Source organism: Alosa sapidissima, chromosome 1 (genome assembly GCF_018492685.1).
Source record: "Alosa sapidissima isolate fAloSap1 chromosome 1, fAloSap1.pri, whole genome shotgun sequence".
Lineage (NCBI taxonomy): Eukaryota > Metazoa > Chordata > Actinopteri > Clupeiformes > Clupeidae > Alosa > Alosa sapidissima.
Window position 1 is genome coordinate 11,014,501 of NC_055957.1, and position 25,720 is coordinate 11,040,220.

At 41.8% G+C, this 25,720-nt stretch overlaps 1 protein-coding gene across 5 annotated transcripts in view; it reads left to right on the forward strand.

The window, feature by feature from the left end:
• LOC121704283 (dipeptidyl aminopeptidase-like protein 6) overlaps positions 1-25,720 on the forward strand; it is a 118,513-nt gene that overhangs the window by 44,608 nt on the left and 48,185 nt on the right. The window contains exon 1 of one of the 5 annotated variants that reach the window (XM_042084759.1): positions 17,923-18,033. The exons of the other annotated variants lie outside the window; for them this stretch is intronic. Within the exon in view, the coding sequence (XP_041940693.1) occupies positions 17,977-18,033 (57 nt within the window). The 5' untranslated portion in view covers positions 17,923-17,976. Of the gene's footprint in view, positions 1-17,922; positions 18,034-25,720 lie in introns of those variants that run through there. 5 annotated transcript variants of the gene reach the window in all.

Sequence of the window (25,720 nt, forward strand, 5' to 3'; positions counted from 1 at the left end):
TCTATCAGACATGCTAATCAGGCCATACCAGGCCTGACTGAGTCTCCCTGTTTCTAAAAAATAGTTTCATACGTTTTCCATCACAACGGCAAACTTTCGGCAAACTTTCCCAACACATTCGGGTGCAGAGCAGACCACTCTCACCTGTGTCCTTTCATGACCCTTATATTCAGCACACCTCATCAGTTAATCGGATGCACTACTCTCTGACCTCTGCTATTTTGACATTCATCCATTTTTCTCAGAATGAAACCTTTAGGTCTCATGTGGCTGCAAACCTCTGATGCGAAGACAGCATTCAAACATTCTAAACAAGCCTAATGATCCTAGAGGAAATGTGAAAAGACCATATAGATAGCTACAATTAAATATTTCTCTCTCAGCAAATTGCTTTGTAGAGCCATTACTCCTCTGTGCATAAAACCCATTGCCTGACCCACAGATACTGCACATAAAAAGCTAAAACAACAATCTAGAGTGCCAATGATTTACCTCAAGACTTTATGGCGTGCACGCACACACACAGACACACGCACACACTCAAATGTATTCTTACACATACTCTCACTCTTACACACAAAGATACACATACACTCACAGACAGACACTCACCAACACACAAACATACACACATTCTCTCACACACACAATTTGTGCAGCAGCAGCTCTGCCAAGAGAGGCCCGGTGCGTTGTGGGCCGTTGTGTGTTTATGCGTGCGGCTGGAAGTGCTGATCCAGTGGAGTGAAGTGGAGGAGTGAAGTGGAGGAGTGGGACCTAATGGGAGGAGTGGGAGGAGTGGGGCCTAATGGGAGGCTAAGTGGCTGGCTGCTGACAGGGACTGGAATGGGGAGGCTGGGCTGGAGGGAGGCTGGGCTGGAGGGGGCCGGGGGGGGGGGGGGGGGGGGGGGGGGCGCTGCGTTGGTCCACACCGTGCCAGGAGGGTATCGGCTTGCAGCCGCCGGTAATCCGTGTGCAGTGATCTGTGGCTGGCTGTTGGTCACTCTGCAGATTACCAAGAGTGTCCGGTTATCCGTTTGAGGGACATTTGCTTACACTCATCGAGATTCTCAAAGAAAGGGCTGGGTCTGAATGACAGTGTTACTGTATCCACACACATATACTGTACGCATACACACATGCATACACATTGTGTTACACACTAGAATATGCTTATATTCTACCACTCTTGTCCCCCCCCCCCCAAACACACACACACACACACACTTAAATACAGTACTTAAACCATGAAAAAAACATACTTAATGGTGTTGGTTCCATCACGACTGCAGAAAGTCATTCGTTTCTGACAGCGCTACTCGACCAGGGTTCGACCAAGGGAAAACAGGTTCTGGGAGAGTGTTTGGCTCGGGGTCATGGTGCAAAGGACCCTAGGGTGAAATTACTCCGAACCATTGCTTTAATGTCACTAATAAGAAAAGACAAAAAACTTAGATGACTCAGTCATGATGGAAAATGTATTTGCCTTTTGTTTTGCTACTTATTCCAATTTTTCCTCTGACAATGAACTGATGCACACTCACACACACACACACACTCACACACACACACACACACACACTCACACACACACACACACACACACACACACTCTCACACACACACACTCACACACACACACACACACACACACACACACACACACCGTGAGAGCCTCTCAGAGGAGGGAGTGTTAATGTGAGCCTTGGCTGCAGTAGCCCTGTGTGTTTTTTGCTCAGCATATGGTCAGGATCAGATGTGGCTACTTAACTCTGGGCCGAGCCTCAGTGTCCATTAGAGGTTCTCTCCACCTCCTGGCCTCCTCCAGGGCTCAGCTCTCCCCGTCTCTTGTCGCTCACGGCACGCCGCCTCAACGGGCTCTCCACAACACAGGATGAAAGCTCACAAACTGTCAAGGTTGGAAAAACTCTGGACGGTGAGTGAAGTCAACAAGCTACACTGATAGTCTGTAAACCTCTCTCGTGTGATCCTGCCATATCTTGCACATCTTTGTTTGTGGTGATTTTTTTTATATATATAAAAGCAATTACAGAGTAAATGTTGTCAGCAACACTATTTAGTTACATTGTGCTGCAGAATGCTAACTTTTAAATAATTGTTCAAAGAACCAACCAGTATTATTTACTAGTAATGGATGTGCGTAGTTGAGTATCGTACTGTATGTCTCTCAAGCAGGCTTATGAGGAGGCTTCTCTGCTGTTGTTGTCTGTTTGCAGACATTCTATGAGAGTTCACTGTCTGCCAGAAGCATTTTGAGGGATTTTCTCACCACAGATCTCATCTATTTCTCTGTCAACTCGTATCAATCACAGGCTACGGAGGGCTCCATGGCACACTATAATCTACCTCTCAGGAGTGCTGGGTTTACAAACACTAGGAATCCTATTAGGTTACACATGGCAGATCAGGAAACGGGGTAAAATATGAACTGCAATGTTATTTTCTGTGTGCAAGTACCGTATTGTGTAGTGTACTAGATGTAGCCCAGATAAGTATGTTATGTATGTATCAGAAGTTCAATTGCACGTTCAACGTGGTAACACGGCCACAACACAAGGCGGACATTCCAAAAAAACTTTATGAGTTGGGTGAATTGATGTAGAAGCGTAATGTGGCTAAAAACTAGAACTATGTTATAAGTGTGGAAATATCTGAAAGTTAATTGACTTTCTTAAAAGAGAGTCCCAATAGGAAACTCAACCCAAAGGTGGTATGACGGAAAGATAAACCTTTTTATCACTGTAAAAAAAAAGCCATGTTTGTGTGACTCCTGGCAATATTTAAAGGAAAAGGGACCACATACATAAATATATGTGAAGTCATGGAATTACTTTATCGAAACCAGGTTTACTCAGGGATGAAAGGTTGCAATTTTCTACACCGAATAATATTCATCATACAATCACAGCACAGCACACATGTTCATAGCACAGTTTAGTCAGGGTAGTCAATAACGGGAGGCATCCGCCCTCTTTGAAAGCCTGTGTGCTTTCTTAATGTAGTCTGTAAATGACTTCATAGATTGCACAGCTTGCGTAGTCAGCAGATCCCAACTTCCAATTACATCTTAAATCTAAGTGTGCACACTGCTGAACAGAACACATAACATGCTCTGTCAGCACTTGTTGTTTTACTCACTTTATGTACATGTGAATAAGCAGATTGGTAATGACTTACTGGATGGTCTGTTTTTATGCTGTCAATTTTGTGCAATTACAGAGTTCCAATAGAAAGTTTTACTGAGTTACCCAACATTATCTTTCCTTGGCCTCCAAACCAAGGCCAAAGTGATCTTTTATACAGTGTCATCATAAAAAAAAATCAGCCATATGAAGCACTGAATCACTGACAGCTTGAAGCCTTGCTATTAATTCTGGGTCAAGTTTCATTAGAATTAGAGTAGATGTGGAGCATTAGAAGTGTTCTCCAGATCTACTCTTGTATTCAACTAATCTGGAGCTGTCAGGGGGTGAAACAGGTGACAAACGTGTTGAGCTGACGGACTAGACAAGAGAGCAGCAGCCAGCTATAACTATCAGCAGCAGTCATTAACATTACTTTTGGCCTCGCCAAAACACTATTTTACTCTCCAAATGAATGAGTGTGATTTAAGTGTTGTTGCACATGAAAGTATAGTGTGTCATAGGCATCATTTCCCCCATTCTATTCTCCATACTGTATATGTATGGCATCACACTTGTGTGTCTCTCAAGCAAGTGATAGATATCATCTGCCTTACTCGCGGGCTGAATGAAGTCTTTTGCATAATATACTCTAAATAATTCACAGGATGTATGCACAATTTGAGCTCACTTAAAAGTCAAGATTTTGAGACATTTTTTACAACCTCCCTTTAATGTTGTGAATCCTTTCGAAAGCAAACGTAAGGCCCACTTTCTCACTGCATATGTTATCACAGAGCGAATTTGTCAAGCTCTCCCAGTGTTTATCTCCTTTGAGTTCTTTAAATATTTCCCTGTTTGAGGAAAAACGTTATTTGCTTTCTCTCGGTGTGGTGGATTTGAGCGTGTCGTGGAGTTTGTTTTGGGTCTTCTGGGAGCCGTTCCGAGGCGTTCCGATGGCTGGCTCTGCTGATGAGAGGGTTTCCCCAGCACCCCCCCACCCCCGCCTCACTTGCCTCGGCATCCAGAGGTGGGATTTGTGGGGAGAAATGAATTTGTGAACACAAAGCCACACGTCCCTTGGGACTCTGTGGAAGCTTGTTCCTTTTAATCATTTTGTAGTGAACTCACCTCCAGCCCCCCCCCCCCCAATCACACACACACACACACACACACACCACCACCACCTCTGCACCACCACCTCTGCACCACCATCTTGCGTTTCCTTCATCAGTTCAGTTTGTTGGTGGTCACTGCAGTATTCTCCCTTTGTATGGCTATTGATATTTCTGCAGTCCAAGTGACCACAAATTTACGGGAAAAATGGCCTCTCTGCAGCAAGAAATCACATAGCAACAGAAATTTTGTGTGCCCAACCTTTTAGTGCATTAGCACAGCGGTGGTAAATATGTTTTCTGCCCCATTTTAGCATTGGACTTTTCATCTGTCCTTATGTACTTTCACATAAGTACCAATCGTTTCTTGTCTATAAATCTTCCTCTTCCTCGTAGAGGAAGCTCCATACCCGTAGCTATAGCCCACACAAGAAATTTTGCAAAATCAATGTATAAGCTGCAGCTACTGTAATAGTTGGGAAATTATGGTAATTGCATCACAGGTGCTAAAATGATCTACATTATACATTTCAGTTGTACTTTTGACTAGTAAGAATGTGGGAATGAGATGTAGATGAACTGGTTGGTGAAAATGTTTATACTTTACACATTGTTATCATTATGTACAATTATTATTATTATTATTACAATCCATTTTCAGAGGAACATGAGTTCATTTGCATATCTACAGCAGGCAAAGCAACACAAGAGGTTAGGGATGATCTGATTCAGGCTCATACTACAGGCAAAGATCATGACATAGAGGCTGGAGTCAGATACACCTAAGCACAAATTCCATGATACATTGACAAAGCAAATATTAAAGACATTTACGAGCATGAGTCAAAAAAGAAAACACAGGCACATGGCAAGACCATCATGTTCACCATCAAAACTGGACATGAGAGAAGTCTTTTGTCACCCTCTTGGACCTTAACCATGGTCATTGGCGACACCTGAGGGGACCCCAAGGAAAACCTCTAAAGCAGCACTTGCAAAGCATTTGCAGAAACTTGCATCACTATCATATAATACGGCAACAATCATTGATGGAATGTCTCTGGTCCAGAAGGTCAATAACAATGTCTCAACTTATGCAGACATTGCTGCTGCTATTCATAGCATGATCCGTAAAGAGGCAAAGCAGAGGCAGATCATTTTTTAGATTAAATTAGATTAGATTTAACTTTATTGTCATTGTGCAGAGAACAAGTACAGAGACAACGAAATGCAGTTTGCGTCTAACCAGAAGTGCAATGTGATATACACAGTATAGGCAGGTGGTGCAGGACAAGAAATATAGTGCAGTGTAGACAGTAGTATACAGTTGTTTTGCAGAAGGTGGTTTAGAGTAGCATAAATTAAATATAAATATGTGCAGTCACAGTGTATTAGCAGTTACCTTATAAGAGCAGAATAAATATGGCTATGTACTGTAATATGAACAATGTATGAACAACATGTACTGGTATGTGCAATGTAGTGGCGGGTACCATTATAGTAGTAGTGAGAACAATATATATATATAATGTTATAGATATATGCAGTGTATTAACAGAATATATTACAGAAAAACTGAATAAATATGGATATTTAGTATGAACCATATAGACAGATATGTACAGTATGTACAACTATGTGCAGTGTGGTAACAGTACCATTGTAGTGCAGAAACAGTAACATTACAATAGTATTAATAATAAGTGTATGTGCAGGATGAAAAGCAGTAGAATATGGCTATGTACAGTATAAGTGTAATTACACTATGTACATTTGTAAATAAATAGATGGATGGGATAGATGGGTGGGATAGGGTAGTGCAGTTGTGGGGGGGGCTAGGGGATGTCCGCCTCCTTGTTGTCCCAGTCAAGGTTGCCATGGTCGTGGACACCTCAACAGGCACAGGCAAGGAGGCATCAGGCGGGGGCGGGGCGGGGGGTGATGGGGGCTTAGTTGGTTGGATGTCACCGGGATGCAGAGCTAGAGTTCAGTAGGGTGACAGCCGCAGGAAAGAAGCTTCCTCTGAACCTGCTGGTTCGGATGCGGAGAGACCTGTAACGCCTCCCGGAGGGGAGTGGGGTGAACAGTCTGTGGTTGGGGTGAGAACAGTCTTTGATGATGCGCGCCTTACGCAAGCAACGCTTGCCCTGGATGGCCTCTATGGAGGGGAGTGAGGAACCGGTGATGTGTTGGGCAGTTTTCACCACCCACTGCAGTGCTTTCCGGTCGTGGGCAGAGCAGTTGCCATACCAAACTGTGACAGTTAGTGAGGATGCTCTTGATGTTGCAGCGGTAGACGTTCACCAGGATCTGAGGAGACAGATAGACCTCAGAAAGAAGAGACGCTGGTGAGCCTTTTTGATCAGGGTAGAGGTGTTGAGGGTCCAAGAGAGGTCCTCAGAGATGTGGACACCCAGAAACTTGAAGCTGGTGACATGCTCCACCTCAGTCCTGTTGATGAGAATGGGTGTGTGTGTGCTAGCTTTAGACTTCCTGAAGTCCACAATGAGCTCTTTGGTCTTCTTGGTGTTGAGAGCCAGGTTGTTATCAGTGCACCACGATGTTAGGTGCTGGACCTCCTCCCTGTAGGCCGTCTCATCGTTATTGCTGATGAGCCCAATCACCGTAGTGTCATCGGCAAACTTGACAATGGTGTTAGAGCCATGTACAGGTGTGCAGTCGTAGGTGAAGAGGGAGTAGAGGAGAGGGCTCAGCACACATACCTGTGGTACACTGGTGTTCGATGGTTGAGGAGGTGCGATTATCTAACCTAACAGACTGAGGTCTGTTGGTTAGGAAGTCCAGAATCCATAAGTTTGGTTTTTCTTTTATCACATACACATATATTGGTAGATGTTTTTTCTTTACCTTGACATGTTTCGACGTATACTTCCATCTTCATCAGAAGGTCACACGGTGGAGTAGTGTGACACGTTTACGGAGGTGTGATCCACCTGTCAGTTTTTTGACAGGTGGACCACACCTCCTGCATGCCAGAGTCATTAAGCAGGAGAACAACCGATATCACCGCTGGATAAAGGAGGCGATTGAAATAGGAAAGCGGAGCCCAAAGACGATGAACAGAGATGAGGGAGCATATATGCTCTCCCATACCTGACTGACAGCAGGAGGTGTGGTCCACCTGTCAAAAAACTGACAGGTGGATCACACCTCCGTAAACGCGTCACACTACTCCACCGTGTGACCTTCTGATGAAGATGGAAGTATACGTCGAAACATGTCAAGGTAAAGAAAAAACATCTACCAATATATGTGTATGTGATAAAAGAAAAACCAAACTTATTTATCTCAAGTGTAGACACAATGAATGCAATACAAGTAGTCCAGAATCCAGTTACAGAGGGAGGTATTGATGCCCAGTTCACTGAGTTTGGTGATCAGTTTGGAGGGGATGATGGTGTTGAACGCTGAGCTGAAGTCAATGAACAGCATTCTTACATAGGTGTTGCTATTGTCAAGGTGGGACAGGGCAGAGTGAAGTGCCATAGAGATGGCATCCTCTGTGCTCCTGTTCTGACGATGAATTCAATGAATAGATTAAAGATCCTTTGTACTCGTTTCAGCTACAATTTAAAAAACATTTGTACTGCAGTCCTATGTATGTCATCATTTAACATTAATTTCAACTCGCAAGTAGAATAGTAATGATCAATAAGGTCTGCATTCAGGTTGCTCTGAAAACTCAAATTAGCTTTTTTTTGCACATAAATCTTGAATTTTATCAACCAAAATGAAGAGCAAAATCACATAATGAGTCAAAATATGTATGCCAACATCAAACACCACATATGCATCAGTAATAATAAGATTTTGATTATTTTCTGGGCTCTTATGAGTGTTTTAACAAAAAAAGCCAATAGGCGGAATTTCCTTTTTTTTTTCAAATCAGAGGTCAACTTTGAAGGCCTGTACAGCCACAAAGCTACAAGATCCAACTTGCTATCATACCATTTTATACTCCAGAGATATGTAGCTTTCAGAAAAATATAGTGAGAATTCCCCCCCCCCCCCCAAGTGGTAGTGACGACCCCCTGTGGCTCATGGACTACAGGTCATTTCATTTATTTAACTAGCAAACTACAGTTCGGTCAGGAAGAGATCTGAGGAATTTTAGGTTAAGTGTCAAATGAATCTTTGAAATGCTGTTAATGCCTCCCTAACAAGGAGTTAATGTGAGCTTAACGAGTGTGGCGTTGGTGGGTGTTTCTCAAAACTCAAAACTACTCTGTTCTAGTGGGCTCATTATTTTCTGTAAAATCACTCATTTTAAATGATGAAATTAGACAAAGCTGGCTTTATGCAAGTTGTTTCAGTTTTATTTGAAGGATGTTTGTGGTTTGTTTTATTTCCATACCATATCACTTTGGACAAAGCCACTATTAACTATTGATACAATGAAAATGACTAGAACAGATTACTGATTACATATACAAGTCAGAATGATAAATACAACTCGAAAAGTCTGAGATAAAGTAGACCTTTAGATATGCTATATGCATATTATGTACACATTATTACAGATCATATTAACATGTTTCAACCTTCTGTGAACACTGTTGTTCACTCTGTGTCACTGTTGTTCACTTGTCTTATTGATGGGACTTTACTTAGCAGTGTGTAGTTTTCAGAATTAGGCACAATGCATTTGCCTTGATTAAATATTTATGTTATAATTAGGGCTGTCAATCGATTAAAAAAAATAATCTAATTAATTACATACTCTGTCATTAATTAATCTAAATTAATCGCATATATTTTTTGCTGTGAAAGTATTTTAAATATTTAAATTCAAATGAATAATTGAATAATCAGCATTAGTGACATCAAAGTTCAAAAACTCTTTTATTATTATTTTAATAATGGCCATAATAATCTATGATATGACCTAATATGCTGAGGAAATAAATTCAAAAGTGCTTCGGGAAGAAGTTGTTTTTCACATACAAGGTATTTCAGGTCACAGATATAACCTAGGGGACACAATGAAAATAAATTAACACTCCCCTCAATGTCAACACTATTTCTTTGCATTGATGTGCGACTTTAGAGTTGATGAACTCCGGTGATATGCAAATTCCTTGCTGCAGACATTGCAGAGGGCTTTATTTTAATCAACACTTCATTTTTATCAACACATCAGGTCGTTTTTTAAAAGTAAATGTTCCAATCAATGATCTAGGCAGCACATTTTCTTCTCTCTCCTTCATTTTACAGTCTAATGGTTACTGACTACAACGACTATCGGGGTAAAAAGTCATACGGAATCGATTAATCTGCGTTATTTTTTTTAATTAGTTATTTTTCTCAAATTAATTAATCGAAATTAATCAGTTATTTTGACAGCCCTAGTTATAATGGAAGAGATGTCAACCATGAGGTGTAGTTAGCTGTGCTTCAGGCCCTGTTTGGGGCTTTTACTAAAGAAGGGGGGGAGGCACTTTGGCAGAGGTGGATGTGTGTTCCGCTAAGCTTGATTCCAGGGGCCGATGATGGAGAGAACAGTGTCTACCCTACCCATTTTCAGCAATTATTCACTGTCAAGCCAGGAACATTTCTTGACCACATCATGGTACAAATGTGTATAAGGGAGAGGTGACGTAGACTCATTTGAACTCAAATAAAATCTACTCCTTCCAAGCCCAAAGAACTGTCACAAACTTTTTCCAGATACTTTTTTGATCAACACTCTTTGTTCTGAACAGTCTAGCCTACCAGTAGTTTCCTTCAGTGCCCACTTACCTTTCATTTATATTGCTGGAGTGCTGTTTCTGAGACCTTCTGGCCCAGTAATGACGTCAATGAGTGCAATAAGATTTCCAAAAAGGTTTATTTGTAAAACTCTCTGTCTAGTGTTTCTCAAACTTTTTCAGACCAAGGACCACTTAACCAAAAACTCACAGACCACTTAGCTAAAAAAAGTAAACCTACTTCAACATTATATTACACAATAGAAACTGACGCATTCACAGACATAATATGGACACACAACATCCTGGCTACCCTGGGAGTTGATATAGGACAACTCTCTAACAGCCAGGGGCCCCTGTACACACCCCCAGGTACTCTGTGACATCGAACTGACAGTTCCTATCAGAGAGTTCCAGCATGTCATTTGATTCTACGGCTTTACTGCTAGGAGACAGCAGCTGTAGGGAATTAGATACCCAATTCACTTATAACTCACAGTTACAAATGCAGCTGTAAGGTGTCAGTACACAGGTATCTTGTTAGGGTGCAGTTACAGTTAGTTGAAGTTATGCATCAGTTTGCAAGCGTGTGTGTGTGTGTGTGTCTTTGACTGATGAACTGCATATATGAATTGTACTTTAGTATGGGGGTAAGTGTTTGCATTCCTAAAGTTGAAGTTAAAGTTGACTGGTATTTAGCAGAAGCTTTTATCCAAAACAACATGGACTCACAATGGCGGGTACAGGAATCGAACTTCGGCCGACTGATTGTCAGGGTGTGATGTCACTGCTGCTCTCCCACATCTGTATTCCTAGGAAGTAATGTCGACCTGAACTCAATGCATGTCCTCTTTAATAGTCCTGCCCTGCTGGTGTGTGCAGTCAGTGGCTAATAGATTTAACCTTCACTGAGCACACAGGCTTCTGCTAGGGCAATGAGTGAGGGTTGGGATGGCCGTGATTTGCGCCGAGTAAATTAGCCCAGCAGGTGTGGCAGCATTTGCTTCCAAATTGAAACTCTTCTGTAGGGTGAACTGAGAGAGTGAAAGGAAGAGAGACAGAGAGAGAGAATGAGAAAGAGAGAGAGAGAGAGAGAAAGACAGAGAGGGGACATGAACTGCACAAGCAGCCAGCTGGACAAGGTCCAGAGGGTGAGGAGGACGGGACAGCGAGCGCTCGCTCAACTGGACACGGGCAGCTGCCAATGGGTTCCTGTCTGACCTGCACTGTGGTGAATCCAGCCACCGTGCACAGGGTCCGCCCCATGCAACCTGGGAATCACACTACAGCTGTTACTGATGAGCATTTAAAAGCGAATCACTCGTGCATTTTAAGCAGGCTTGTGTGTAAGAGAACGGCCAAATGCATGAGTGATGAGTCGTTTGAGATAGATCTTCTCACGAAGTACACTTCACAACTATTTTCCCTTTTCTCTTCAAAGCAAGTTGAATTATAGTGCTCAATATTGTACACAATATGTACTGGGATGCCTTACCCAGGGAATGCGAATAGAAGCTACAGAGATATGCCATTTTTTTAACCATCCCTTAAGTAGCCTAGCTCCACTTAAAAATGAGGCAGACATTTAAACACAGGAAGTAACCATTGTTCACAGGAAGATACCTTGAGAACCCACACAAAAGCATCTGATTGGGGCCAGTTGGGTAAAGTGATGCATGGGGGGAACAAGAGAGAATCAGAAGCCAGCCAGGATAAAACGTATTAGTGTACCTTACATACAGAATCCTCTCAAGGATCAGTACATACAAGATTGATAGTGGATAAAAAAGGAGGCAGTAGCCATCTTTGAAAGTGTTTGGTTGTAGAAGAGCTTAATGGGTATCAGTGTTTCCCAGAGAATTGAATTCCATTTGTGGTTGGTTTGCAGAATTAACTTGAAGGCAACAGTTTTTAACAAATTAGCACAGCGTGGTTATGATACTAACCAGATTTAAGCACAATTTAGTACAACCTGGATAATCATTGTGTGGTGGTCAATGTTGATATTGTGGTGGGCCGCCACAAATAAGTCAATGTATGGGAAACACTGGGTATACAGTGTCCTTCATAAGATTACGATTATATTGATAAGCAGAGCTATGAGCTAGAGAACCATGTCAGTTATGGCATTACTTTTTTATCACAGGTAAATACTATGAACCATAAAAAATAATATGAACCATAAAAGATATCCTAAAGTGGAATAGAAATTGTAGGCGACAGTTTAGTAGAAATGGACAGTTGTAAGCCTAGGGTCTATGCTTGAGCTGGTGAATGCATTGCTGCATATATGAAGCACCATTGTGAGAGTATTATCTTCTGCTTCTGTCTGTGATCCACAGTGTACTGCGCCCTATCTCTGTGAGGGCTCACCTCTTCTCCCACAGAAACTAGTGGTGGGTCCCATTAACTGTAAATGAATTTGACCTTTCGTGGGACTGAAGTGTAGCTTATGCCACTGCCATGATTGTCTCAGATTGTCTACATAATTTATCATCAGCTGGGTGTTTGATGACCTGACTCGGTTCATTTTAGATGACCCTTATTCCAGGCAAACCCTCTAAGGTTACTCCACACTTGAGTTTGTTGCACAAAATAGGCAGCATGACCACAAAAGAGATAGTGGAAGGTTTTTTCATCAATAAGGAGAGGCCTATTTCAGGATCTTGGGAAGGTGAAGGAAAAATTTGTGTTCCAGACAGGCAATGAGAAGACTGATGTCACTAATCACAGCAACAGAGCGGAATGGCCTTGGCCTCTAACCTCAGTGAGGGAGAGCTGGAATGGATTGAAGCAGTCAAGGGATCAGTTTGAAAGACTTCTAAAATGTACGCTGAATCAATTGCTCTTTGTATCATGAAAACAGTTTTCTGTTTGGTAAGCAACACTGGGTTGTTGCCGCACTTTATGGGTGGGAGGCTTACTTTTGAGTCTATTTAGATAATGGTTTATCTTTGTTCACCATTATCACTTATTGTTTTCAGCGGCCAGACTGGAGGACCTCTATTGGTTGGACTGGAGGTGATGACAGCTCTAACATGACATGCTAATTTGATATCTTAAAACCACATCTGACCAAGAGTGAATAGATAGCCCCACTGAATGGCGCTTACGGCACATGTTTGTATTATGAAATATTTATACCTCATTATGAACTGTGACTGGCTCGCAATGAATTATTTAAGGCAAGTGTTATCAAAAATGTGCTTATGGTACACAAATAAGTTACTTGGTGTTTTAAGCCCCCAACATCGTCTTCCAGGCAGCGCTGCATGGAAGGCACTAGGGTTAGGCAAGGGTTAGGGCTACAGGGTTAGGTGCATTGAAGTCGACGGTCGCAGCGCTGCCTTGAAGTCGACAGTGGGGGCCTAGAACACTATTGAGCCACAAATAATAAAAATTATGGGTAACACTTAATAATAACTACACACAATTCATAATTTATTAAGCCTTTGTTACTTATTAGTTAATGGTTTGTTCATAATTAGTAATTTATTGTTCATACATAATTTATCATCAGTAAAGCATTTGTTCACACAGTTATAAATGGTTTGTTCATAGTAAATAAGCCTATCCAAAAAATATGTTTGCACTGTAAGTACATGATTTATACGTAAGTACTGTTTTTGTGAATGTACCCGAGTCAAACGTTCGTTTAAAAGCATAATCACGTCCAAAGCGCCACTTTTGAGCTCGTCCATGTTGTCGTTTTAGGGTTAAATGGCCTTTTGAATGGGAATTGTAGGGGCACTACTATTTTGATACATGATCACTAAGATTGATTTTGAACACTAAGAAGGCTCGACACAACATGAAACTTTGATCGAAGTATCATCAGTGTTTCTTGAGCTGGTCAGGTTTTGGACAACTCACTTGGTCTGCATTTTGGAGAGTTACGCTTTAATAAATAATGAAACAACCACTTATAAATGAAATAATTGGGTTTGAAGGGGGCAATGGAGTCCAGAATGCCAGTGCAGGATGATGAGAGCATAGAGTGAAGCTCATCAGCAGTGTACTCAGGGCCAGATGTAAAGAACGCTTTTGCGCCCATTTCAGGCGTATTTGTTTCGCAATGTGCGTGTAAAATCATTGCGAGGTATGTACAAACAGGCCGCAATGATGTAAAATCGCAAACTGCCTGTCGCGGGAACTGAAAGTGGCAGATTGCGATTGTCATGTCATGCATATGCATTCATGGGAAGATCCAAGGGAAAGTGGGAGTTTAGCGTAAAAAGATGGGAGGGGAAGAGTAAAGAGCGCCTAGTTATGTATTCCGCGGTATGTGCAAAGACTGCTCCTGAAAGCGCATGTCTATTCTACGCGTAAATATTTCCGCCTTGTAAAAGCAGGTGTTAATCCAAATTGCAGTTCAATGCGTCAATAAGAGAACCTTTCGAAGACAACAGAATCGCTATTTAGAGCACCAGTTTTTGTGGTGAAAGTATTTGTACCACTAAAAGCAACCTTAACTTTCGTTGGCCTTTCGAATGTCTTACTTTCACTTTCACGTCATTCACTTAAACTTTCCTACTTGCTAGATTTGACCAATCTTCCATAGCCTACGTGCACAAGTAGTTTGAGTAGAACTACTGTTCTTCATTATCTCCCTGCTTGTTTACATCTTATCATGTATGGTATTATTTCATGATCGCTAAACGTTTGATTCTTTTTAATGTTGTCATCAGTTAACTTCATTCAACTGCACTTATGTAGGCGCTGCCAGTTGTGGACGTTCGTAAATTGCGTTTATGGGCGGAGAAAGGCAGAGAAAGGCGCAGTTTACACTAAGGATTGAACGATTGATAAATACGACGGAAACTTGGGTCTGACAGCGTTCGCAATCTGCGGTGTGTCCATGGCGCTGATAACACTATGTTCGCAAATGTTCGTACATCTGGCCCTCAGAGTCTAATGACGGCCTATACAAGGGGGAGTCATTGAACATCTTCAATGAACATCTTCATTGAACATCCACCTTGTTAACATTTGTAAACCTCCAAATGTATTGTGGCTTTAGTCATTTGTGTAAGACACTGACTCCCCAATTGTTGCTATGTTATGTGGGCTATTGGTGGTTAATACTAGGTTTTCATATCCGAGTGCATAGTCTCAAAGCAGCTCCATCAGCCTAATACCAAAAAAAACTATGTTGCCAAGGCAACACTCCACCAAGAAGAGAGGCAGATGAGCAAAGGCTGTGCTATTTAAAGACATAGGCTCGAGTAGCTCCTCATCAACTGTTTAAATGGATACATCTGTCAATGAACACAGGCCATTTCAACTAATTGATTTTGGCTCAGATAAAAGTTACTTTGAGGCAGGCTGTTCAGTAAGCCCTCACACTTTTGGACGCATTTGAATGCATTGCTGTAGGTTGCTGTGAAAGGTAGAGTGGAGGCCAGATTACTCTAGACCTTATTTACTTACTTACTTCATGAAAAAGAAGCCCTCTTAAATGCATTGCCGTTATTTCTCATCGCCCATATCCACAGTTCTCTGCACTACACATGCCTGTATATTTTATACCTTACATTGTCCCAATCATCCAAACACCCTGTGAGTGTCATAGAACACTGTCCAGCAGTGAGTTGTGCTGTGATATGAATTGTTTTGACCAGCAGCTCATTTGAACCTCTGTATTCTCTAGTGGAGATGTGATTTGACATCTGTATGTAGAGGCCGTCTATCTGGATAATGATGAGAACTGCTCCAGAGTTCTCTGGAACTTCCACACTTATTCAAGGTGTCAGAGACATTCAGGTAGCTCACTTGATGGTGTGCTGAAAGAAAAAACAAACAAGACATACACTACACTGACCCCATCACACACATACTGTACACACACACACGCACGCACGGACACACACACGCACGGGCGCACGCACACACACACACACACACACTCACACACACACACACACAATCTCTCTCACACACACACACACACACATGCATGCATACACCTCACAGAACACAAATCCTTCCCCAAAGTCTTTGCTATGGCTTAGATCTCTCCATGTTAGTCTGGCTGATTCCCCTCCTCACCTAAGTAGTGCTGTTCCTCACACTCTGACCAGACTCCTGCCATAAATAATGTAGCACATGGTGTCCTTTCCATACAGACTAGAATGAGTGTGTCGGCATTTCAATGTAATGTGTCATCCTCATCTCAGGTAAGCACTTCATTAGGGCTTTGCAATCACAGCAGACTGATTGCTTGTGCTATTTGAGGTGACCTCTGGCCCCTTTTGTTATGCGCTGCTACTAAAGGATGGATGTGCTTGGAAGTGAGTACTATAATTAGCGGTAGCAAAGGTTTGGTCCATCCATATGGTGCCTCTCTATCTCTCTCTCTCTCTCTTTTGCATGCATGTCTTCCACTTCTCTCAGGTAGTCTGGGTGCTGCAAGTTTTGTTGCTTATCGGTATGGTCTGCATACTGTTGGCTACTATTTACCAGATCAGTGGCTTAGGTAATTGTCAATTTACAGATGACAGAGCTGAGGTATGCCGTCATCTTAGGTCACATCAGTGACAACTGTAAACACATTCATGTATCATCATTTATTTTCCTATGTGCCTCCCATGTGTAGCTCATGCATTTTATAAGAAGAGTGGTGAAATATTGAGTAGCCAAAGTTGGAGGCCTACGCTTTGCCTTATGCAGTAATACAGGAGGGCTTTGTGGGTTTAACCATAGCCTGTCACTCAGTGGCTTTACACTTTGAGTTCTCCCCATTAAAATGTAAAGACTTTTGCTTACATGGTAGCCAGGCATGTGAATGTGAATCAGGAGGAAGTGGCTGTGCTGGGCAGGTGCACACGGAGATGGAGGTGTGACGCAGTGCAGGAGTGGGCCGAGAGGAACTCAGGATCCAGGTAGAAGACTATAAATAGAGCATAGAGAGACCGGGGGCAAAGGACAAGTGCACTTTGAGATAAAACTCAAATTTCCTTACAGTTGTGTGTGTGTGTGTGTGTGTGTGTGTGTGTGTGTGTGTTGTGTGTGTGCACATAAAATAGTGTCCACAGGAGAACCTGTCTTAACTTTAATTAACAGATGGCAGCTTAAATACCCACACAGATTAAAACTGTAATGGGAATGAACCCAATGCAGTTTAGTGTTAATTACTATTTATAAAATCTCTCCTCCAGATGAAAAGTGGTTACTCACACGGTTGTCTCACAATTCAACCCAACTGTTTCTTTTTTGAATGACTGAATGACTGCTTTACAATCGTGAAAGAATATAAAATGTATAACTATTGTATGTAAAACATGAAGAAATCGGAAGCATTGGTATTCAACCATTTTCTTTCCATGGATTGCCATTATTATTTCATTCCTCTTTCTTGCCTAGGATACAGAGATCATTAGTGTCTCTAATGCTAAGAAGTCCTGTATTTCTGCTTCCATCTCTATAAATACAACTCAACTGAGAAGTATGTATATTCATTGTGTTGTTATTGTAGGGGTATGGCATATTGGTGTGGTGGTTTTCTGGTAATCAGACCACAGGGCAACCCAACCCTCTTTTAGCAAACTAATCAATGTATCCAAGTTTAAAGAAATTGTGCCACTGTGGATTCATCAGTAGCCTACTTATATACTGTATCTAACAACTGTAACCTACGGTGTTCCCTAGTTCAACATAACATTTTAGAGAGAAGACTGTGTAGAAATGTGTGTTGAAATGTTCTGTTCTAAACACCATCTCCTCAGAGCAGATAACCGTATTAACGTATCAAGTTAGTTTGTTCACTTTTGGAAGGCTATTATGTAAGGTTGACATTCCGTTTATACTTTTCGCGGTAGTTGAGAAAACCTGCTGCCACTGTCATCATCATCGTCGACCCACCTCCCTTCCTCCCACTCTCATATACGCACTCAAATTCGATTGCGCGTTGCAGAGCGCAGCATTTGGGTTTCGTTTGCGCCTTTAGAAACTCAACACGTGAGGTTCTCCTGGTCTGTCCAGTTGTCAGCTGCTCGCTGAAGCGGCTTCCTCGCAATGACTTCAGCCAAAGATACAGACGCGCCAGCAAAGCCTGCTCAACAACAGGATCAGGTTAGACCTTTATGCTGGATTTTGATTACATACTAGCGGACTGAATCTTAGTGTGACAATTTTGATAACCAAGGTTTCTCCATTGGGGAGACAGCGAAATGTTTTGAGTCGAGAGCGTCTGAGGATTTTCAAGCAATCACAATAGCTTGACTTGAAATACTTACCGAGGATTATTGATAAAATGTATCGTCAAATAATGTACGCTTATAGGCAGACTATAGGATGAATATATTTGTGGGGAATACAACTGGTTTAAATTCGCGTCTCTGTCTTCTCGGCAGTGTCACTGTCACAGACAATGTCACTGCAATAACATGAAGCTAATGTACAGCTTCGCAAGAGCAGCCAGGCGCTGACCGTGCATCTTACCGTTTATGATGGAAGGAGGATTTGCATATAGGTGTTACTATAATTTATCACTTGAAGAAAAACACACATTGAAAAATCAAAGTGTTTAAGATGATATCCTTCAACATTTAGCAGCAGAAAAAGTTTTTGGACAATGTTTGTTGCCAGGATCTGTGCATTCATTTTCTATTTTATGTTGTAACCTACAGCTCGAGTGCTCGCTAAATATTTTCATTGCTATGTTAATGTCTCATGACAATCAATAAGTTGTTGTTGCATGAAACATTTTATGATATGCAAATGATACTGATAGTATCCCCTATGTTGCATGAAATACCACGTCTGTTTTCTTCAGGAATTAGGGTCCAAATACATGTTAGCCACTGTGCCCAAACAAAGGTATGATGGTTCATATGGTTCTCACGTGCTGCTGTATAATCTATTGCAGTGAAAACCTGAGCTGTCCTGTCAAGGTTAACAAATACTTGTAAGTTGAGCTGACGGTATTTCTGTCTGTTTTGTCTGTGTTCCTGAGCTTGTCAAGTGTTGCTGCTACTTCAGAATTTTGGAGATTTTGATTTGATTACTTCTATCAACTTATCACGGAAGACCTTGGTAAAATTACCAAATGTCCTATTTTTTGTTAAGATTATGGCATGGTCTTACACTAGGGGTAACAGCACTGCTGAGACAATTTGGATCTGGAATCATCACCTCCTTCACTGCTTCCATATATATTTAATTTCAGGAGGTCTCAGTGTGTTTATGGTCATGCTAACAACACTATTACACAGACAACACAACAAATGTATTTGCAGGTTTGTCTGTATTCCTGTCATGAATAACAAAACAGTTTAAATTACCGCAAAACATTGTTGGGTCCATCAACGTTACTGCCATGGTAAGCTACTATATAAAATGGCTTTATTCTTTTGACCAGCTCCTATAACAGTGCAAAACTCTGGAGAATAGGTGCTTAGTGCGGCTGCTTGTGCTAGCACTCCAGAACCTCAAAGTAGAGCTCTCAGCTTGTCTGCTTATCTTCCAGAAGCTAAAATAAAAATGTTAATCACAAAAAAATAGAGGTCTCAGATGACACTGATTAGGGTTTAAGCTAAGGGAGAAAAGAAACATTCAGTGGTACTGCTTTGATTCCATTCAGAGGAAATATTTTGGGAACAATGGTGCTGATAAGGTGTCCATGATGAATGGGATTATATGCAGAAAAAAAGAGATTTGGATGAAGCCTGTGGAATATTTAAGGAGTTAAAGGAGACAGCTGAACTGAAGTGTGATCAAAGGCTACTAGAGCGTGCTTTGAACATGGACAAGTGATCCAACTCCAGCCTCATACCGACAAAACTGCCCCAAATGTCCATGTCAATAAACATAGATTCCACTTGGTCCACTCATAAAGCCGACAACATCACCCTTGTTGTTGTTATTGTTGTTGATGTTGTTGTTGTTGTAGGACATGGCACAGACATCAGGGAAATGCTGTTTCACAAATCTGAAATGACATTATAGATTTCACGTTGGTGGGAACTATAAATGTTTTTTCTCTGGTACATCACCTTGATCGAGTAATATTCTCCTTTTTCCTACACAAATGGCAGGTCCTTGCACCAGTTGAGTGCTCTTTGAAACTGAGTAAAAAAGTCTGAGTGGATGAGGGTGTCTGTTTTTACAGACAAGAAAGACCCTCACGCTAAACCCGTCCTTCCTCCATATCTTAATACACCTATCTCTGTGAGAGCTAATCCTAACAGAGATAGGATGGAGTGTTTTATATCATTATTCAAGCCAGAGAAGCCTGAGAGGAACTCGGATCAGGTCCACAACGGAATGGACCTGAATACTCTCTATTACACACACACACACACACACACACACAGAGACACACACACAGACACACACACATACATACAGTACAACATGGAGAGAAACAGACAGGTGATATGTTTGCGCTTTGGGACTGTGCATTGGAAAAAGGATGATGTTTGTATAGCTCCCACGCATCCACCCTGCAGATACATCAGGACTCGTCTGGTCTGAAAGCTCATTCCCTTGCTGTAGGCTCTGAACCTCATTTTAGACAGACAAACTGTCAATGCATGTGGGCAACTTACCCCCCCCCCACACACACACACACACACACACACACACACACACATACATGCAGTATACAGTATACAGACACACACACAAACACACACTAAACATACACACAAACAAACACACACACACAAACAGTAGACCTCCCACGTCAGTTCAAGGCAAATTCTTTTTGAGCTTTTCATAGCACTGTTTCTATGGAGATTTTTGATTGTTGTTAGTGTAGTAATGATTTATACCTTGACATGACACTGTGTACTATTCATAATGGCAATAATTAAAGAAGCACTATGGAGTTTGAGTCTTAAACTTGCAATCTAAAAGCATGTGAAAATCTTGGAAACCAGCAGACTTTTTCATTTATGAAAGCAAACAGTCTAAAGATGCTGTCTTTTGGTGACATGGCGATGTTATGAGGAGAAGGCTTCTCTTACATTCCCGCGAGTTGTTTCTGGCCTGAACCACATAACAAAATTGTATTGTGTTCCTTAAAAGCCACCGCAAAAGTCATCATGATCCTAAAAAACATCATTTTTGGGCCAACAACTTTGCTCAAGATTGTTTTTGGTTTTTCATTATTCTCCAGTGCTTGGGAACAAAAACAATGATCCTCTTTGGGTTGACCCCAGTAGCCTCCCATGGATAATTATCATGCACCGCTTGAGCAAATGCACTCACTCACAGGCTGAGCAATCAGTATGCTCCCTGAACGGAGGCAAAGTGTTTCATATTGAACTTTCTGTTTGAGTGTTTTTTTTCCTCTGGACAGGAATGGTGTAATGTCAGATGGGGATAGCTCATCATGTAAGTTACAGTCAAGAAACAATGTGTAGTGTTTTGCACAGTGCCTGCATGAGGAAAGGGGCACTATCAGTTTTTAGTTGCACATGGACTGAGATGGGTCTACGCACTAAATGTTTTAATGGATGTTGTGCTGTGAATATCAGTGATTTGAGAACACATCTGATTTGGCCATACACAGAGAAAAAAATGTAAGCCACACACACACACTCAAATGTTTTTTTTTCCATCATTAGCAGCAGCACCTGTGACCAGGGCATTTTACTTTATCGAGAACTCTTGCTTTAACACACTCTCTTGCTCTCAGTAGTGAAGGCACCCTGCTGTCTACCCATTTCTTCTGTGCTCAGTGTTTACCCTGCATGCTGCCAATCAACCCAAACCTCTAAAATCCTAATTCAGCTTAGCCCTGCCCAGGAGACTGGCATCTGATTTCTCTCAGAGCTTTAACCGCTTCTCTGGGCCTGGTTGAAAGGAGCGGTGATGTGCTGTTGGCTAAGTCTAATGAATGTGTGTCTTCCATTTTCAAAAAGGCATCTGCAATTGAAGTCTCGTCCCTGTCCTCCACTGGTCCTACCTCAATATCTTGTCCCTGGCTGTGAGCATCATTACCATCCAAATCTCCCAGTCTCAATCAGATTGTTATCAGATTTCTGCCTCTGCCTCAATTGTTTTTTTCTTGCTTGACTAATGTTTAGCAAAGTGATGATGACTGTGTTGGTGTTTCATGAGGCCTGGGTTAGTATAAGTCCCTGAAATATCTATAAGGCTAAAAGAATGGATACTTCTGACATTTTAGGTGCCATGTGTACATAATATGCACAGTAATTAAGGCTCATTCATACTAGTTACTAGCCTAGAAATCTAGACGCACCCTAGCGGCAGCAAATTACATTTGCTTCCAGGGCTAGTCTAGCAACTCTCCGTTGGCTTGTGAGCTCGAAAAATTAAACTTCTATCAGGCCAATCAAATCGTGTATAGAGTCGTTAGGCGGGCTTAACATAATGATTGATGGCAGAGTTGCAACGGTTTGGCTTGAATTCCCTGCTACTTGAAAACAAAGAAGATGGATGTTGCTGTTGGCCAACAGTGTGACACGAGTTAAGCTTGTTTTAAGATGGCAAAAGTTTGAACTAGCCAACTAGCTCCGCTGGTGGGAAAACGCATGGGACTCAGCGCTGTCCTATTGCGTGCAGAGGGAATTTGAAAGACAACCGATTATCCCGCCCCTCAGGTCTGCAGAAGGGATCATTATTTGTACTACACCTCTATAGTACAGGCCACAGCTCTGTGTGGTCTTGAATGATGACTAGATTCAGTGTCAGCTGGTGTGCCATATTTTCCTGGCATGTATTTCAAATACCTGATCAGGTCAGAACAAAGCATGCCGTGCCAGCTTCATGGATGGCAACGTCAGTAGTGCTAGGTAGTAGTCTGAATCCTGTTAGGAGCGTCTCAAACGTCAGTAGTGCTAGGTAGTAGTCTGAATCCTGTTAGGAATGTCTCAAACTTCAGTAGTGCTAGGTAGTAGTCTGAATCCTGTTAGGAATGTCTCAAACGTCAGTAGTGCTAGGTAGTAGTCTGAATCCTGTTAGGAGCGTCTCAAACGTCAGTAGTGCTAGGTAGTAGTCTGAATCCTGTTAGGAATGTCTCAAACTTCAGTAGTGCTAGGTAGTAGTCTGAATCCTGTTAGGAGCGTCTCGATTTCTTTCTCAACAAATCTTTTTGGCGGCACAGCAAAACACATCTTTGTAAATTGTAAAAAAGTTTTCAACGAAAATTACACATATTGTTGAATACTGACACCATCAGTGCAGCCATTGGTTGTGTACAAAAGTGGTGCCAACCGCCCTCCTCCGTCTGGCATTGTATAAGGCTTGCCCCATGCCGGATAAGCGCTTGTGAATTTTTCCTGGGAATGGAAATCACTGGCACCGGGAGAGTGGCCAGACAGATCTGCCATACAAAATCCCAACGTGTTCCCAGATCCCTCTGTCCCCCAGGCTAGAGTAGTGGAACAGGATAGCTAAATGATCCGTGTGAATCCTCATAACCATTTTGACCTTCATTTGACTCAATTGATTAAGTGTGTAATTTCTGATACGCAAGCAGGGTCATGTATTTTAAGACACTGTGTCTGTGGGAGGGACATCATTAATACACTGCTCACATACATAGATACATAGTTTATGAATTAATTTGATCACCTGTAAACAATAGTAAACATAAGATGCAGCTGTCACCTCGAGCAGATGGATAAAGATATGAGATTTGTCAATTCATTGTGTGCTCTCTCTGGGGTGTTGGTGATTCAATAGCAGTAAAAATACATAAGCCTTTTTTTGCGTTTTGCATGTAGCAAGAATCTATTTGCATCCATCTTATGAGGGAAAATACTGGCAGCGTTTTTGGCTATAAATGTGTGCATGCGTGCATGTGTGCCTGCATGCATCTGTGTATAATGATGACTGATAAGTTACAGCAATTTGTCTCCTTTGTTGACACCCACAGCCCTTTGCCATGGCACTTGGTTGCACAATAGAAGCATGTGTGTGTGCACCCTATAGTGTTTCAATGTAGGGTTTCTATGGGCCAGGGCCTGGAGGTTTCACTATCAGTCTCTCTTTCTGTGATTTCAAGCGTCACGTAAGTGGACAGAATAGGGGATAGCAGTTTCTCTGTCTCTCGGTCTGTCTCTGTCACTTAAACACAGGCACACACATACAAACACAGGTGTGGTGTACACACACACTTTTTAAAGATACTTTCATGCATTTCAAGGGTTTAAAGATGTGTAGATAGACAGGGAGACAGACACACAGAATTATAGTTGTGGTGTGACTGTAATGGCCAATTTGGGAAGCCTCATGTACACATTAAGTGTGTGTTTTCAAAGCTATTATGATAGGGCCGACAAGTGACCACTCGAGAGAAAACCTCCTGCAGCAATATGGCGACAGAACAGCAGAAGTGAAACTGGATATTTAATAATTAATTCAGAGGGTGTAGCGCTCAAAAGGAAACGGCAGAGGTTTAAATGATTTAATAGGCAAGTTAGCAGCAGCCAAACAGTGAGCAGAACAATGCCAAATGTCATTAACTTAAGTCTGTAACTTTCAGGCTGTTGCAACAATGGCTCCCCTTCCTTTGTAGCAAGAGAACAAATGTCTTGTTTTGTGCATTACAATGCATTATTCTGCTAGATTCCATGTGCTCTGTGTATCTATGTCTTTGTCCATGTCACTATATACTTTAGGATTCAAGGTGATTTAAATGGGAAATACAGTAGCATCACTTGAAAAGGTCTTTGCTGGGGTGCTTGTGGGAAAAGTGCACCACATCACCTACAAACTGCTAGGATAAATTGCTGATGTTCTATTGGTGAATAAAACATTTTAAAGGGACACCAGGCAACGTTTTCATGTTAATTAATCATCTTTGTAAGTCGGTATATGGTTAAATGACTCATTACGGGGCGAATGAAGGCTCTCTCGCCCGCCCCTACTGCCTGTAGAAAGAATATCCCACTTGCAAGTTCGGTGTATCCTACCCGCCGACCGAAGCAGGATCAGTTTACAGCACAGCGGTAGGCTAACGAAACACTAGATTGTTGCAAACGTGTGTATAATGGTAGAGCCGGCGAAGAAGCAGCGAAAACCCTTGACGGAAGACGCAAAGAAAAGGAAAAGAGCTTCACACCGAGCTAGGGGGAGTTTCGTAGAGAAAAAGCATCAGGCTGGCCTGGTGTCCCTTTAATGTAACAACAAGCCCCCCCCCCCCCCCCTAGTCCATTTATGCTCATAAAAGTGCTGATAGAAACTTCATTCTCTTCCAACAAAAATCTGGCCTTAAAAACCTGTGCACTGTCCAAATTTGTGCACATTTCCAAACAGCTCTTGCTCACTAAAGACAGTGCATGATATATCTATTTCTAATTAGTCGACGGAGGTCCATCGGTGTTGGTGGAGCTGCACACTCCACACCGATTGGAGATACATATGGTCATTGGCAGGTCAGGCATTCGACTGTCGGCTTGGTCTGTGGTCACAGCTGAAGGGCCTCAGGTAAACAGTAAGGTTCTGTCCACTGAATATCAATTGACAGCTAATGACAGAGAACACAATTTTGGACTGGAGTGCAAAAACAACTTTCCTTGACTGCAAACATAGCTTGTGTATATATATATATATATATATATATATATATATACACAATGAATAAGGCCCCTACTAAATGACATACATTACATATTATGTAATACACTGTCATTTGTTATTTTGTTATTTTGTGGGTGGGACTAAATAAACCAGCTGTGGCACAAGTTCAGCAGCATCTATTATGGGCATACTGTTTGGTCTGGCGTATAAAACTGAAAAGAGGCATCTAGAAATGTTTGTCCTTTTTGTGAAAACACTGAGTGAA